At 41.5% G+C, this 18,249-nt stretch overlaps 1 protein-coding gene across 5 annotated transcripts in view; it reads right to left on the reverse strand.

The window, feature by feature from the left end:
• KCNG2 (potassium voltage-gated channel modifier subfamily G member 2) overlaps positions 1 to 18,249 on the reverse strand; it is a 90,659-nt gene that overhangs the window by 13,344 nt on the left and 59,066 nt on the right. For 4 of the 5 annotated variants that reach the window (XM_050941830.1, XM_050941829.1, XM_050941827.1 and 1 more), the window contains one exon: positions 10,937 to 11,761. In XM_050941830.1, the coding sequence (XP_050797787.1) occupies positions 10,937 to 11,692 (756 nt within the window). In that variant the 5' untranslated portion in view covers positions 11,693 to 11,761. Of the gene's footprint in view, positions 1 to 10,936; positions 11,762 to 13,852; positions 13,951 to 18,249 lie in introns of all 5 variants that reach the window. The other variant, XM_050941828.1, reaches the window with a different exon arrangement.

Genomic DNA, 18,249 nt, shown 5'->3' on the forward strand with positions numbered 1-18,249 from the left:
CACCCAAAAATGTTATGACCAACACTGAGTGAAACAAAATGCAGTCACAGTCCCCAGACTCTCTGTATTGGCTGGAAGAACTGGCCTCTTCTTTTTCCTGGGGCTACGGCAGGACTATGTCCTTATGTCGTTTTCTGTAGCTGTTGCTGCTAAGGTTTAAGCTGCCTAAGTCAAGGAGGCAGACTACTCTCAGCCAAAAACATGCACTAGCGTGCCATTTTGTTGGTTTTTAAGGGGACAGACAAACAAGAAAAGGGGGAGAAAGAAAAAAAACCTAGAACTGTGGCTGCTTCAAGAGGATAGTAATTGCTAAATATGATGGATGATTATTACACAGCACTTTCTCTACTAAGTGCTTTACCAACATTCCCTATTTACTCCTCACATCATTTTCTATCCATAAGCAGCCTGCTCCAAAACTGCAGAAGTGCCTCTCTCTGAAAATGGCTCACCAGGAAGATCCATGAGTGCAGTGCTATTTGGATAAGTTGGTGTCTTCCAGCCATCTTAGTCCCCGGCAGCGGAGTGAAGAACAGTGGCCAGACAGGCCACTTTTGCTGTACCAGTGCTTTGTGGGACAGAAGTGAGAGGACTCTTAGCACCAACTCTGTTTCCCTCGAGATCAGATGCATCCACACTGGTGATCACTGGAGTTAATGGTGATACTGTAACATTGACAGCTGGAGGTGGAAGCCCACTACAGAATGGGATGACCAGGGAACCGAAAGACAGACATGAAGGAAAGAGTAATACAGGTGTTGCTTACATGTGAAGGGCTGAATCATTGTGATGATTCACAGAAAAACACAACTCCCACTACCGTTTTCAAAAGACAATCACAACTCCCTGCCCTTGCCATGAAAAATCTGGCCATCGGTATTGTAATACATGCATATTCTGTGGGGTTCAGACAAAAGAACGTCATCACACAGTCTGAAACTAATGTTAAGGTTTTGGATTTACAGCCTAGAGATTGCCTGGGTTGTAGAATTTTGTTTGTGACCGTGGAATACAGCCCTCACTTCCATGACTGCTTTTAGACATGATTGAGTAATTCAGACTGGAACTTTCACAGCAAACTTCTCTGATTGTCAGGTGTGGAGAAGGGAGACCACATCAAGATGATGCAAGCATGAAATTCTTTGATTAGAATTTGTAAAGGTTTTATGTGCTGCATCTTATACAATCTGAGATGGCCCCATTTGACAGAAGAAAAAGAAATCTGTGCTGTCCCTCACTCAGTAACCATGCTGGTCAGACCAGACACATCAGAAATGTCAGTTTTGAGTGCACGTGCAACTGAACAGCAACCAAAAATACAACTTGTTATTTATTACTCGTATTACCGTAACACACAGAGGTCAGGGCCCCATTGTACTACGCAGTGTACAAACATATCACAGAGACAGGCTCTGCCACAGAAAGTTCACAATCTACGTGTAAGACTATAGACAACAGATGGCTAAACTGAACAGATAGGGGGAGCCCAAAGGAAATAAGACGACAAACTTTTGTTTAGGTCTGAGGAAAGAAATGCTGGGATTTAAATGGGATTTAAAGGATGCTGTCAATGGGCTTCAGGCTCATAAATTGGAGTTTATGTAAGTTTTACAGAAACATAATATGAACAAAAATATTGTCAAGAAATTTATAAAAAATGAGCACTTGTTAAATTAAAATATTCCTCTGGACTGTGGGCAAACACATCAAAACTAGAAAGTGAAAGTGACTCTCACCAGTCAGTTTCATTGTCCACAGAATCACAGCAATTAGAGATGGAAGAGACATAACAGGTCATTTGGTCCCTCCCGTTTCCAGCTAGTATAGGACTGAATTGTCCAAGGCAAGTGAAATACAAAAAGCAAACTAACAACATGAATGGTAACAAGTAAATCAAAACTGAACAATGATTTCATCTGAAAGAATATTTTGTTATTACAGCTCAGTGTTATTGTACTCAGATATCTCAGTGATGAATGTGCTACACAGCTGGGATTTTCAAACAAGACAAGGGAGTTGAATTAAGTCTAAAATCCCACTCTACATGCCTAGACGCTGTAGACAATATTTGTAACATGGGTAAAGGTATTTTTTTTTAAATGTGAGTGTTAGGTTCACTGTGTGTCAGCTTCTAAAACATGCTGTTTGATAATAAAATGAACGGCATTTTTATTAAGGCTCCCATTAATGAAAGCAGAGCACCAAGGTATCACAAATAGGTGCTGATCTAATAGTGATGAATAAGACGGGATTTAATGCAGCTGGGAGCCAAGGGAAAACAGTTGTATATCAGAGAGAGAGAGAGAGAGATTAATAGAGGGCCTCAAAGAGTTTGAAGTGGAGTGTTCCCTTGAAATAGCAATTACCCTTGGCATTTTCTATTTCATCTTTCTACATTATTTTTCATGAAAACAAATAAAGGGTTTAACCTAAAAATGACAGGAGCTCTAGACCTAAAATAGTGAGGCTCATGAGACAATCTAATACTATTTGTGCAACAAATACTTGGCCTTTCTGACATTCTACAGTCCTGAATAGTTCTAATTCTCACCCATTTAAAGTACAGCAGAATATAGCTTAGAAAAATCTAAACAATTCAACAACAGTTGTTATACAGGAACTGCCTTAATGTCTGAAATTATTTTTTTGTTGGGTACCTTTTGTGAAATAAGGTTTCCAGTCACATATTATTTGACTCACATTCACAATATACATCTATTCCCAATCCTGACCGCTGAGGGTAATGGATACAGTATGTGTAAATTAAACCCAAAAGGTTAAACAGTCTCAGCTCTCTGTACAGTATAAGGTATTATTAACTTGACTAGTAGCTGAAAGCCTGTGCTGCTGCATGGGTGTGGGAGCTGAGCTAAGTAATCCACCATCTGAGCAGTCTCCCTCATACAACCAATTAAATTGCTGCATGCAAACTAATTGTAGAATTAGGGTGAGGATTGGTTGGGTTACCTCTGATATCACAGAGGTAGGACTCTTGGCATGACATAGATACATGCCTTACATTTGAAAAGTCAAAATAGCTGAGAACTTAAAAACTGGATGGTAACAGACTGCGAATCCCAGCGATGACTGAACCAGATGATACTTCAAACAAAAAGAGCTCTCAACCACGCTTATAGTTGTTTCCATCATTTCACACTGAGGCCTTGGCTACACTGGCACTTTACAGCGCTGCAACTTTCTCGCTCAGGGGTGTGAAAAAACACACCCCTGAGCGCAGCAAGTTATAGCGCTGCAAAGCGCCAATGTAAACAGTGCCCCAGCGCTGGGAGCGCGGCTCCCGGCGCTGCAAGCTAATCCCCACAGGGAGGTGGAGTACGTGCCCAGCACTGGCACCGCGACCACACTCGCACTTCAAAGTGCTGCTGCGGGAGCGCTCCCGCGGCAGCGCTTTGGAGTTTCGAGTGTAGCCAAGCCCTCACTGTACAGAAATTTTAGGCTATGGAGTGACACAGAGTAACATAATCCTGGAATCTTCTTACATAAATTATTTATGAGTCTCTCTGTTATAACATGGTCTCCAATTCAAGGCTATTGAACTGTAACTTACTATTAGAATTTTTCTAATTACAACAGCTCCACATGATATCACCATATGTAGAGAAGAAGAAAGCATAGGTCTGATTTTCCTGCGCCATTTTTATACAGATGTAACTCAAGTGACTGCACTGGAGTTCCCCTGGCTTAAACCAACATGAGAAGAGAATCCTACCCAGTGTGTGTGTGTGGTCATGGGGCATCTTTAAACTTCATGATAGAGTGGGAAATGAAAATCTAGTTATGTTGAAAGACAATTTGTTTAGATGTTCTTGACATTTTGCTTATTTTAGCAGCAGTATTCTTAGAAATGCAAACTAATCTCCCTAAAGAACAAAAGGGCAAACAAAACCAATTGAAAAGCCAATATATCAATGCCTCTGCACTATGCTGAGAGTTTTATATGTTGTACAATATGAATATATGTGATGTAATTTAATTTAAGGGGACTAATCAGTGATATGTCTATGCAACTGATTCATCAAACCTGAAAGAGCTAAAATAAAATCTTCCAAATGTGTAAGTTCTTTTACAGATCAGTTCTTCAGAATTTTTTAAAGTAACATACACTTTATGAAAGAACACTGTAAAAGCCTTAGATTAAGTTTAAATAACTTCCTTTTACTATAGAAAGATAAAGGAAGAGCAGCTATTTAACAGGTAAGAGATACAGCAAATATCAAAAATACACCTCTACCTCGATATAACGCTGTCCTCAGGAGCCAAAAAAAACCTTAGTGTGTTATAGGTGAAACCGCGTTATATTGAATTTGCTTTGATCCACCGGAGTGCGCAGCCCCGCCCCCACCCCGGAGCACTGCTTTACCGTGTTATAGCCGAATTCGTGTTATATCGGGTCGCGTTATATCGAGGTAGAGGTGTACTTGATTCAAATGGAAACTGGTGTTCAGGTAACACACAGGGACACCTAGACTATGGCTACACTAGAGAGAGAGTTTGCAGCTGCGCTGCTGTAAGCTCACTAATGTAGTCGCTCTAAGAGAAAGGAGAGAGCTCTTCCGTCAGCTTAATTACTCCAGCTCCCATGAGCAGCAGTAGCTATGTTGGCAGGAGAAGCTCGCCCTCTGACACAGCGCTGTCCATACCGGCACTTAAGTCGGCATAAGTAATGTCGCTCGGGGGGTGGTTAGTCCACACCTTTGAGTGACATAACTTACGTTGACTTAAGTTGTAGTGTAGTATCCATAGCCCTAGAATGAATCAGCTGCTCCAGTGTACTAACTATTGACTATTGTATGATTTTCACTGAGCCACCTATAAACACTTGTTATTCTGGATCATCCCAGACAAAGGATGCAAAATACAAGTGGGTCTCCTCTTTGAGAAAACAAGGGTATATGCCTTAGGTGAACTTTCTGTTTTGCTACTATTCTTCCCAAAGGAGAGAGATCCTGTAGAAGAAGTAAGCTTCCCTCTTTATATAGGAGAGGCTGTTTTTACATCTTAAGGCTCCTCACCAAGAACAAAACAACAGGCCTAGTGTGGCAATCCAATGGTATTTGATTGTTTCTCTTCATACCTTGGTTTCTCAGCATTGCTTTTGCTTTGGTGCATTAATGATCATTTTAAGAGTTCTCCAACATATTAACCACATGCCTTCAGTGACTCTATTCTTGCCACTACTTTAGTATGTTAATAAATTGGCTTAGGAATATTATATGCCTACAAATCCATAAAGACATCATATGCCTCTAACTGTTTGTGTGTCTTGGAGATACACAGCATAGTTGTCTGGAAAGAACTCGCTGTCTGAGAGTTACTGCTGTGTATTTGACTCAGAAGTACATTTTCCTTAAGAAATTTTTCTCCTTAAGTTAAGCACAGGCCTTGTGTAGAAGTCTTCCAATAGACTATAGTACCTTAAATTAAATAGCCCACTGTCACTTTAAGCAGATTTGCCTGATTCCCTTTATTTTTCTTTTCTTTGGATAGTTGAAATCTCTCTTTTCCCTAAACATTTCAGGAGTGATCATTATGTATATTGTTGGTGGGTTTTTTCCAACACATAAAGACTAACTTGAAAAATCTGGTAAAGATAGTAAGTGTCCTAGTGTAAATCAAGATTAGTAACTGGAGGTAAAAAGTAAGCTAGTTATTCTGCCTCCCTTTTTGATAACTGAGCAATATCTGAGGTCAATGGAACTATTTGCAGTGGAAGGTACTATTTAGCATGAATAAGGGTGGCAGAATCTGACCCTTACTAAGAAAAAAAAAATTAAGTGTGATAATAGCAAGCCAATGCTATCTACCCCTCTGCTGAACCACAAGGGATTGCTATCGTCATCTAGACTCATCTGAAATATGCAGAAAAAATTAGGAATGATTATTTTTGCATATTTTTCTTAAAAGTGTGCTGGCACCCAATTAATGGAATAACTCTCCAAAATAATCCCGTCTGTTCAACTGAGACTGCACAGATGATAATTACTTTTGATTTCTAAGGCTCTGATCCTGCATCTGTGAGAAGTTACACTGACTTCCATGGGATACCACTGGGGTGTAATGGAGTGTGGAGGATCAGGTTCTAAGTAAACATGCTCAACCATTTTTTTTCCATTATAAGTTCCTTCCTTTTTTCCCGAAGCAGTAATAGGATGGATGTATGACTTATCAGCAGGAAGAGGGTTCTCTTGGTGAGATAAACCTTTCACTCTTAGAGTTCATCCACTCAGGAATAAGACTGCTGCTCTGTAAAACAGAGTACCTGTCTCGATATCTCCAACATATAAATGCAACAATAATAATTCCAGCCAGATAGCTTGAGTCACAGAGTACAGCATGTCCTTGAAAGAATATTTAGTGTTTATTCCCTGTCTAGAAGAGATGTAGGCACATTTTCTCCCTGTAAGGCGACTCCAGACCAGGCCTAGGATCTATCCTTGGGTTCAAATTTTAAACTGTACACAAGCAACAGTGTGCAAGATGGTTAACATGCTTTACTACTACTGTTACTTGCTAAGCTCCACCAGTGTGCTGAGCCATGTATAAACAATGAGGAAGACACTGCTCCTGCCAGAGGAGTTTACAATCCAAGGCCCTGATCCTACAAATTATTCCTTGTGGGCAGATTCCTGCATCCAGGCAGAGACTCAGTGAAGTGAACAAGGCTCCACTCCTGCAGAATCTGTTGCCAGATAGGGGCCTATGTCAGACACAGAGCTTTACATCGGCATAGGTCTTTAGAGTACAAAAGTGGAATATTTTCTGTACTACTTCTTCGTCCCCCACTTGTGTTTCAAGGAAAACAAAAAAGAATGTTGTGTTTTCCATACACACTAGAGAGATCATGTGCTTTCAGACTGCACAGCTTTTATTTTAGATTGAGAAAAACAAATCTCCATGAATGAGCAAAATGTGTGTTGCTCAAACTGTAAGAGCAGTTGCCTTGAACTGAAATGGGTTCTCCAAAATGGAGCATCTCACAGCAGCAAGCCAGGCAAACACCATAAAAATAAGCTATACACAGAAAACAGTCATGAGAGTTACATAACTGTGTGCTGTACATCTCGCACACACTGGTATGAATCATACTGGAGAAAGGCTGTTTTTAAAAGGGACAGCACCCACAATGTTTTATTCGTGGTATAAAACTGTACTTTTGTATTACTGAGTATGACCCTTTGAAAGATTATTTATTGCTGACATGCAGGAAGAAGTGCATCCTATATTGACTCGATACAGGACATGGGATATTACGTGTGAAATAAAGGACAGGTGATCATATCACCTATCCCCCATCCTGGGGCTCTGCCTGAAACAAAACAAAGCACTTTACCAAGCCCATAGCCCTTTCACAACCCCTTCTCAATGTGAGTGACAGAACAATGACTACTTCCAGGAGCATCACTGATTCACAATTTAAGGCCAGAAAGGACCATTACATCATCTAGACTGACCTCCTGTATATCACAGGCCATTAAATTTCACCCAGTTATTTCTGTATTGTCCCAATAACTCATATGTTTGACTAAAGCATGATTTGTGTGGCTAAATCATGTCTTTCAGAAAGGCATTCATTCTTGACTTGAAGACACTGAAATGAAGAATCCACCACTTCCCTTGGTAATGTGTTTCAGCTGTGGTTAATCACTCTCACTATTAAAAACTTGTGCCTAATTTCTAATTTGAATTTGTCTGGCTTCAGTTTCCAACCATTATTTCTTTTTATGCCTTTCTCTGCTAGATTAAAAAGCCCTAGTACTCAGTATTTTCTCTATGTTCATGTTCTTGTGCACACTATAATCAAGTCACCTCTCAAGCTTCTTTTTAATACATTAAATAGATTGAACTCCTCAAGTCTCTCCCTGTAAGGTGCTTTCTCTAGCGCCCTGAGTAATTTTTGTGGCTCTTTTTTGCACCTTCTTCAATTTTGTACCATCTTTTAAAAAATGTAGTATGCAGTATTGCATTGTCTGTCTCACCAATTCCATATACAGAGGTAAAAATCACCTCTCTATTTCTAGTCCCATTTATACTTCCAAGGATCACATTATCCCTTTTTGCTACAGCACCACTCTGGCAGCTCACATTGAATTGCTTGTCCACATAACCCCTAAATCCTTTTCAGAGTCACTACTTTCCAGGATACAGTCCCCAATTCTGTAGGTCTGGCATGCATTACTTGTTTGTAAGTATATAACTCTGCATTAAAAAAAACACATTGCATGGGCCTAAGTTACCAAGCCATCCAGACTGTTCTGTATTTACGGCCCATTCCTCATCATTATTTTCTTCTCCACCAATCCTTGTGTCATCTACAGTGATTTTATATTTATTTCCAGATTACTGCTGAAAATGTTGACTAGCATAAGGCCTAGTATCAGTCTCTGTGGAACCCCATTAGAAACAGCCCCATTCAGTGAGGATTCCCCATTGCTAGCGAGCTGTTGACATACGTCAGTTGGTCAATTCTTAAGCCATTTAATGTGTGCTATACTGATATTGTATATGGCTAGTTTTATCATTGGAATGTTGTGCAGTGCCTCAGTCAAATGCCCTAGAAAAGTCAAGTATGTTACATCTATGTGACATTACTGAAAACTTCATGCTCCCCAACAAACGCCTTTCAACCATGCACCCCACTCTCTGTAACGGCTCTTCCTCATTGTAAGAGTGGAGACCAATTTCTGCCAGGGGTATGATTTTTTATAACCTTTACTCATAACAGGTAACTAGGAAGAGGAAATAAAGATCAATCTGTTACCGGCAGTCCCCTGTGTCCCACCTTTATTGCACTCAAAGGAAGCAGTATTTCCTGTAGATTAGAAATAAGAGACTGGCAGTCAAGATTCCCAGATTATATTCTCAACTCTGATCCCCCATTGTGTGACCTTGGTCAACTCACTAAACTTCTCCATGCCTCAGTTTCTCCCATCTATTAAAAAGAGCTGATATCCACTCCTGAAATGTGCTATGAGATGTTTGATTACAAGGTGCTGCAGAAGTGTTATTAGTGGAAGGAGAGGCAGAGGAAAGAAGGGAAGAAATGTCAGTTTGGGATTCTTTTCTTCCAAGAGCCCCAGCCTACCCCACTTTTCAGAGGCTAGAAAACCTTCCCTTCATCTTGACATAGCATTCCCTATTGCCTCGATCTTGGCACAATGTTTCCTACTGGTCCTGCCAAGCCCTAACAAGCTAGCCAGTCCCAGTCTTGCTGCAAGACTAGTGCTGAGCATTATTCTGCAGACTACTGTTAAGTTCAAACCCATTTTGTTTAGTAGTAGCATAGACAGGGCTTTCCCAGGAAACTGGATTCATCCTGCATCAATTTGCTATAGAAACTCTCTCTCAAAATCTAGAGCACCCTGCAGACAATAGTGGCTAGTGGTTAACTAATTGTTCAAGGCCATTTTTAGTAGATTTTGTTTGAATTTGCTTATTTAAAAGGTATTGAGTTTTTCAGTTCCACAAGCTGTATCTAAAATACGAATTAAGGAAGTTTAGTTTTCTTGCAGCTACTGGCTTTTGAAACTATGATTTGTTTTAACTATCAGAACAATGTGGCTTTACCTACTATCCTAAAATGTTCATTTTTACGTACTCTCTTCATTTTAGGAGATAAAAAGCTTGTAACACAAGATCATTTTAACTAAACAACAATTTAAAAAAAACAACAGGCCAGGTGTTTTGCATAATTTTTCTTAGCGTGAAGTATTATTGTTCCATGGGTCTGACTCTAAATTCAACACCTCTGATGAACATGGCTACCTGATAATGTCCTATGCATAACATACCGGGAAAGGATTTTAGCTGTGTATGAAGTACTCATAAAAACACAGCACAGAACTCTCTGGAATTTCTGGGGAGCCGAGGATGTACAGCACCCTGTAGGCCTGTAGGATGGGGTGCTAGGAGAAGAAGTGGTTTCAGGAGATTTTTACCATAAGGAGAGCTTCGTACAAAAGTGTGTTTACCCTGGCAAAGCCTGACTGGATGAAGTGCTGTTGAAACAGGTGACTGGTCAGGTTTGTGTTAAATGACCACTGGGCTGGAAAACAAGCACAAACATTAAGTGGCTTGTTTGGTTGTGAGTAAAATATCCATCCACTTACACCGTAATCATGCTCTGCCCAAAGCCTCAGAGACAAGGGAACTTTTCCGAAGCATCTCCCCCACCTCCAACCCCTCACCTGCAATGCTCCATCATCCCATTCAATCTTTTACTTTCACTCATTTCAATGTAAAAATTAAAGGCTGCATCCTGCAATCTTCAAGCAAAACTCTCACTGACTTTAATGGGACTAACCCCAGGAATCTGGACTACCCACACGAGTAAGAGACTGGATCCTAAGGAACTGCACTGAAAATGAAGAATAAATAAAGTGATTGATTTTCAGTGGTGAAGGGCACCCATAACTCCCACAGGCATCAACTGGCACTATGAGTGCTCAGCACATTTGAAAATTAGTGCACATGAGGGTATGTTCTACAAAATATTTAATGTACTTTTTGGGAAAAGGCAGAACTGACAATCTAGAGACAGACACAGCTAATAATCCAACGTCAAAAGAGTCAACCTGAAGCAAGGTTCGTTTGTATAATAATGAGAGAACAAATAATTGTTATTCTGGCATCTGTTTTGTGGTGGTGGCACGCATGCATTCTGGGAGAAAGTTCTGTATTGGTGCAAACTGGCACATCGCCATCGATAAAGCAGAGGATTTTGATTGCCTCAGCTAGATTAACAATAAAATAGTGGTCTCCTACACCAGACTATACTCCACATCATAAATACTGTAGGCAGTATCTGAATGACTTTGTCCTTGATCTTTCCAGATGAGACAAGACAAAATAGCTTACTTAGTGTGTTTTGCTGTTGATAAAGTATAGTGTAAGAGTTGCCACTGAAGGCTGCACTCACCCGCTCTTCCTCTTCTTGGAGATCTGGCATGGTGCTGATACAGAGACTCACTGCAGTGATGGCCACAAAAGAGACTGATATACAAGCAAAGATCTTTCCTGGGATCCCTGAGTGAGGGTTCTCCACCATATCCCTGAGCTTTCTCATGCACAAACCCGAACGGCTATTGTCCTGGAAGGCACATTGCGGAGTTTCATTAACCATCATCTCCCTCTCATACAGCATGGCCTCGGCTGCCTCCTCCTCCTTCTGTCGTAATCTTTTCTTACAGCACCACTCCAGGTGTTCCTCTTCTATCCCCCAATACACGAGCTCCTCTTGGAAAGAGAGGGCACACATCTCCCTTAGAAGCCTCAGCTTCCCAGCTGTCAGGAAAGTCATGATGGTCCTGAAGGCACAAGGGTTACGGTCGAAAAAAAACTCATTGCAGCTGACATCATAATCATCACAGATGTCCATGATCTCATCATAGTTGTTACAAGATTTCAGTTTTCCAAGCCTGGTCAAAGGGCAGTTCTCCAGTGTGGTCCACGGAATCCTGTATTTAATGCCACCTACATTGATGATCACATGCCTGGTTCGGTCCTCTAGATGGGCCAAGCAGCACAAGTCTTCCCCAGGGTGAAGAAGCTTGGCTTTTTTGAAGAAGAACCCTTTCTTGGTCTGCACCTCGCACAGGTTTTCCAAATTGTTGTAGGAATACGAAGTGAACTTAGGATCTGCGTTCCCAGTGAGCAATGCCATTTCCTGATACATTTGTTACGTTCATGGAGGTATCCGATCTACTCAGAGAAAGACATCATAAAGTGGAGACAAGTGGCCAGTCTGCAAAAAGAAATTAAAACATGACAATTAGGCCTCCAGTAGAGAAAAACAATTCTACAACAACGTTCTCTCTGCCCTTTTTAAAATTTTGTTTGCATTTTAGGACCAGTCTTTTAGGACCCACTCTGCTTTTATCCCCCTACCTTGAGTCCGAGAAGCACGCCTCACAGCAATCAAATAGAAAGCTGGGTCCCTGCCTCTGGAGCCTACTGTGCAGCTCCAAGTGATGACCAAAAGGGAGTATGAGTAAGGCATCATCATTGTGACCTGCTCCTTTCTAGAGGGGGAATAATATCCCAGCCAGTCCATGAAGGGGCGGGGAGGAAGCGTTTGTGTGGAAGCATGTTAAAATGGAAATCACCATTGGCCTGGGAGTCGAACAGGTTATCAGATAAGGCTTTGTTGAAAGACCTTTTCTTTATTCTGACAAATCCAGGGGATGCATCTACTATGGAATTATCTAGTGGTGAGAGTGCAAACCTCTTTCACAATCAGTGCTCATCTACTGATATGGTTCAAATACTTTTCAGTTAACATGGCTGTGACAGGGTGTTGGGTAAGGTGTGCTTAACCAGCTTTCTGCCACGCCAGTCTCAATAAGGGAAGTAGATTGGAGCTGGCTGAATAGGCCTTTGCCTGCCTGGCAACTAGCAACAGCTGCCAGCCTAATTAACTAGGGGCTATAAAAGGGCTGTGGGTGGGAGGAGAAAGAGAAAAAGAGAGAGAAACAGGCAGGCGAGTCGGCTCTAGTCTGCTGCTTGTAAAGCCTGGTTGAGAAACAAACCTGTTCATAGATAGTAAGGTGGTGGTAGGAAATAGCTACATGTAAAGTGCACTGGTGATTGCATCAACCTGAGGCGTCCCTGACTGGTTGGTGAGGGAAGCAGAAGTAAGAGGGGCCCAGCTGTGCCTCACTACACTGGTTTACACAGTTCACATATGGTGTGCAGTTTGTGTAGCTATCATATTGTATGAAAACAATCTTTAAGAGGGTCATATTTTTATTCTTACAATTTGGGATAACCAAATCAGCAGTGCTCCAGCGTGTGGTGTATGGAAATTCGAGAACTGCAGTGACAGATGTGGTTACTGCACCTTTGAAAGCTGGAATGTTCTGACCTGCCAAAGTTCCAAAGGAGACTCATTAGTCAGCAGCAGTCAGATAGTTGGAGATTGAAATCTAAGAATGAAGTGGGGCTGGAAGTAGCTTGTAAACAGAGAACTCACTTGCTGTGCTAATTTGGGACCAGATGTTGTTGCATAGTTACACAATAGCTTTTACTCTGTGAGGAGTCCCACTGAAATTTGCTTAACAAAAATCAAGCTGGACTGGAGCACTGGGGACCATATCTTAGTTCTGGCTAGTGCAGTGACAGATTTCAATCAAGTAAATTGAGGAACCAGAGAAACACGTTACAACTGCTCTTCCTGACTGGCATTTTTTATCTGAACACCAGACATGACAGCCTGTCTGTGGATGCAAGCGGAATTTTGCCATTGGCTTAAATGGGGCCAGGATTTCACCCCAATTCCCTAAGCAACCTACAAGAAGTGGGGACAAGGTTCTAAACTTCTTGCCCTGAGGGGGAAGTCTCTGGTTGGAAAGCCTTTCTTTGTTATGGACCAGGGCAGTGAATGTATCAGGGGCATCATTTGCAGCTCCAGGCTTGAGTTTACACCCCACCTTCACTCCCTAAACAGAACCACTATTTCTTGCACCACTGTCCTCAGATCTCTTAAGCTTATTTATTCAGCATCTGCTGCCTGTTATTCTGCTCTCAGTACCGCTTGTCTTCAGAGCTCTGAGCCTCTCTGTTCTCCACCCATTTTCCTCCTGAAGCAGTGTAATAGATCTCTGGTACTCTGGAATTATAGCAGGGGAACACTCAAAGCCTCCTGGGCTGTATAAAGGCCTTTGTAAGTAAGGAAGGAAAATAAACAAGCATTGGAGCTTTGGGCCTCCAAACAGGAGATCTGGACTGGAAGTGGACTAGAGGTGGGGAGCAATTTTATTTGGAAGAAATGGCTCTATAACTAGGTAGACAAGCAGAGACAAAGCTATGGAATGAGGGATAGTTTAACAGCACTTACGGCAGGATGGTGAGGGTGAGGTGGGAATTCAACAACTGTGGTGAAAGTAACATGTTCCAATTCACTTTCCATCTCATTTGATTTCCCATTCATGTGTGCTAGAAAGAGAACTGAATATGAGGGTTCTCATGGTTAGAGCATCAGACTGGGACTCAGGAGACCTGGGTTCTATTTCTAGCTCTGCTGCTGGCCCACTGGGTGATCTTGGGCAAATCACTTCACCTCTCTCCACCTCAGTTTCTCCATCTGTAAAATGGGATGATGGCACTAACCTTCATAAAGCGCTTTGACATCTAGTTATGAAAAGTGTGATGTAAGACTAGGTATTATTATATATTCAAAGACAAAATCACAGTAGCTCTTCTTTCCTTTGGCCTCAGGCAATCCTTAGATAGATTAAGCCCTTCCACCAGCAAATGATAAATGCTTGTTAGTTGAAGGCATGTGTCACACCATTACTGTTCTCTTCAGTTATGGCTAAGTGAGTCATGCCTGCATCACTAATATGGGTCACATTCTATAAATATTACTGGGACTAGGGGAAAGAAGAATACAAGGTGCCATGACATATTAACTCTAACAGAGGCATTGCTTACATCCTAAATCAGAACTCTACAAGAGAAATTTGTCTGGCTCTGAAGTCTGATGTGGCCTTCATATAAATCTAAGTCATAGAAGCTTCTGTAGGCTCTGCAGCCAAAATGACAGAAATTGGATTTCCCTCTACATAGAATTCCAACAAGCATAGGGTGGGATTTTCCTAAGTTACATACCCAACTCCCATTGATTTGCAGTATTTAGTCCTCTACAAAAATATGTGGACAAATTAAGTAGAGTAGATAAATGCTCTGTACTGGAGATGATGTCAGTTTCATCTTAGGTCAAATAAGACAGAGTAAATTGCTAAAACTACACAACAACCTGTACTTTCCTTTCTCTAAATTTCATAGAACTCAAATATTTTCTGGTGAAAGTGATTAAATGTTTCTGTTTGTCAGATGCTTCCCAATTTGTAAGAGAAACTGTTTGAGGCCTGAACCCAAAGCATACTTTATTTTATTAGAAAATTCCTCAGAGGGAAGGAATTTATATGCCATTCTCTACACATCCTATCTTGCTGATTTTGGAGGATGTAGACCGTCCGATTGGTTTGTTGGATGCCCCATAGCATTCCTCTGCCTGGTGGTCTGTCTCAGCAGGAGTCACAGTAGGGTAACAAATTTTAACACAGTACAACTAACTGACATGTTAGTTGGCACTAACATGGCACTACTGCCCCATCCTAGACAGTGCACTGAGAGAAAGGCTGCTATGGGAAACTTCACTAGTCCAGAAGGAATTAAGAACCTACACAAAAAGAGTAAAATAGGGCATCTCATAGCAACCTACATCCTGTGAAACTAGTGCCTTTTCTCATGGACTTCAATGCAGCAGCAATTGCAAATATCATTACTGTCATAGTAAGGGTGTGTTGTTAACATAGCGTATGCTTTAAGGATGCAGCTCTTGTTGCTTTTGTCAGTAAGATAAAATATTCACTGCCACTATTCTGGGCATCATGCTTTTGTTTCATGCTTCACTTGTTATACAAGTCAACATCTGAAAAGTAATGTACATCATTTTGTGGCAAAAAGCCAGGATTTGCTTTCTTCCAACCTGTCCATCAGCATGATGGTGCAGAAAAAGACCAATACATTTCCAGCATTCTTTTGAAGCTAATGCTGTGTGTGTCCAATTTTCTAGGTGAATGAGAATTAAGCAGCAGCATGATGTGCATGTAGATTTTTGCATTCAGTATATACTGGCCTTTTCATTTCCAGCTCTCTGAACTACAAAGGAGGATATGTTTTATAAAAATCCTGTTGATTAAATAACATAATGAATCAGACATTCAGGTTTTTATTAAATTGTCACTGGTGACTGGATAGGGGATTGGTAATACAATATGGAGCTTTTCTCCTCTAGGTCGGCAGCAGAATCTCAGGTAGTTTCTGAGAGCTTGTCTACACTTAAAACACTACAGTGGCACAGCTGTGCTGCTGCAGCGCTTTAGTGTAGACATGACCTACACTGATGAGAGGTATTCGCCCACCGGCATAGGTGTGACACTATCTCGGGGGGAACACCTTTGTACCCCCATGTTCATCCTTCTATATGATTGTATGGTATCCAGTGCAAAGTTTATCATGTCAGGTGCCTTTGGAAGGCTCATGATGCACTGAGCATTGTTGTCAGTTACAGTAATGTTATAGGTTGTAATTTCATTTATATAGTTATGAGGCTGAAAATGTGTCTTCATGGCTTAAAACAAGCCCAGGCAAAACCCTCCAGGAGCAGAGGGGCAGTTCACACCTCATTAAGGCATGTATGGGACAAACCCAGCCCAGCTTCACAGGAAAAAAGGACATCGGCCGAGGCAGCAACAAAAGATCTGTTGGACTCTCGAGTGAGTCACCTCCCTTCCCTTGGTCAGTGTGGGACTACGATGGGATAATGCTCACCTGACTCTGAAGGTGGGGGCAAAGCCAAGCGGGAAGAAAGAACATGATAAAAGAGACAGACATTGCCATGTGCTCTCTTCCACCTACATCTACAGGCACTACCACCAAGTGACTGGAGTGTTAATCGAAGGGGAGAGTCTGGCTGAAAGGCAACCAGCCAGCCTGCGGTGAGAAGCATCTAAGTTTGTAAGGGCATTGAAAGTGTTAAGATCAGCTTAGAATGCATTTTGCTTTTATCTCATTTGACCAAATCTGACTTCTTGCGCTTTGACTTAGAATAAGTTAAAATCTATCTTTAAGAGTTAATAAATTTGTTTATTCTACCTGAAGCAGTGCGTTTGGTTTGAAGTGTGTCAGACACTCCCCTCGGGATAACAAACCTGGTACATATCAATTTCTTTGTTCAATTGACGAACTCATATAAGCTTGCAATGTCCAGCAGGCAGAACTGGACACTGCAAGACAGAAGTTCCTAGGGTTGTGTCTGGGATCAGAGATATTGGTTAGTGTCATTTGGTTGCATGAGCCAAGCACTGGCTGGCCAAAAGTGCTCGCTCACATAGCTGGGAGCAGTTTACATGCCAGAGGCTGTGCGTGAACAGCCCGGGGGTGGGGGTTTTCACAGCGGAGCAGGTTAAGTCTGGCTTCCAGAGTTGAGGATAGGAGTGACCTAGTAGATCACCAATCCAGATAACACCAGGGGAATGTCACAGTAGTTAATCAACGTCCCCAAGTGCTGTCTACATGAGAATTTAGGTCGGTTTAAGTTCACTGTTCACAGGTGTAGATTTTTCACACCCCTGAGCAATATAGTTATGCCAACCTAATTTTCTAGTGTAGACCAGACCTGAAAATTAGATTAACAGTTGGAATGAGTTTGCTGGTGTCAGTCATGTTGCTAGCAGGCAAACATCCACATAATAAAAAACACCATTACAAATGTCAACAATTGGTATCTTTTTTGGAAGTGTCACTATGGAGCCAAATTACTGAATAGACATGGAGCTGCATTACGCTCCCTGATATACCTCAGAAGTGGTCCCTCCAGATCATGGCTGAGACTTGTTGATGGAACAGCATAGGAAAGCTTGCACTGCTTTTTCAGCTGTCGAGCAGATAAACTGTTGTTCAGGCCTACCATGCTGGCACCTTTCCTGAGAAGTAGGTTCACTCTGGAATGACTGTTGCTGACTTATATGCATGGAATGTATCATGCTGACCTTCACAGAAATATTAAGGGTTTATCAAAGCTACATAGGTCTTAAAATACTCATTGCATGTTGATGTTCTCTAGTCTAAACTACTCACATACCTTCAGTGAAGCAGCAGTCAAAGAGTCACTTTAAAATACAACACTTCCAGAAATGGTTACAGCATCAGCCAGTCGGCATTTCTCTTATTTAATCAACACATGGGTAGAGAGGAATGGGGGTATCAAAACATAGACCCTATCGGAGGCTCAATATGTACTTCCCTGACTGGAGTTATCTGAATTTGTACATCACTTTATGCTAATCACATTAGGTGGAATAAATCTAAGCCATGAGCAAAGCGTTCAGCCACCTCAACAACAACAACAAAGTATCTATTATGAAGGTAGGCACAGCCAGATTTAATTTACATCATACCATCTTATGAAAAAACTTATGGCTAAGTACAGTGGTGATCACCTTACTACACAACAGGCCCAGAGAAATGAGGAGTAGGTCTACAGATATTAGTGTAAATGAGGAGTAGGTCTACAGATATTAGTGGTATGACCCTGGCTAAAACTGGTGGGAGTTCAGAATCAGGTACTGTGCCTTTTTCATGAAAACTACCACAGACTTGTATTGACTTCATACCTCTGGCTGCAAGACAGTATATCCTGGGTCAGACTGAGGGTATGGCTACTCT

Source organism: Gopherus flavomarginatus, chromosome 2 (genome assembly GCF_025201925.1).
Source record: "Gopherus flavomarginatus isolate rGopFla2 chromosome 2, rGopFla2.mat.asm, whole genome shotgun sequence".
Taxonomy (NCBI): domain Eukaryota; kingdom Metazoa; phylum Chordata; order Testudines; family Testudinidae; genus Gopherus; species Gopherus flavomarginatus.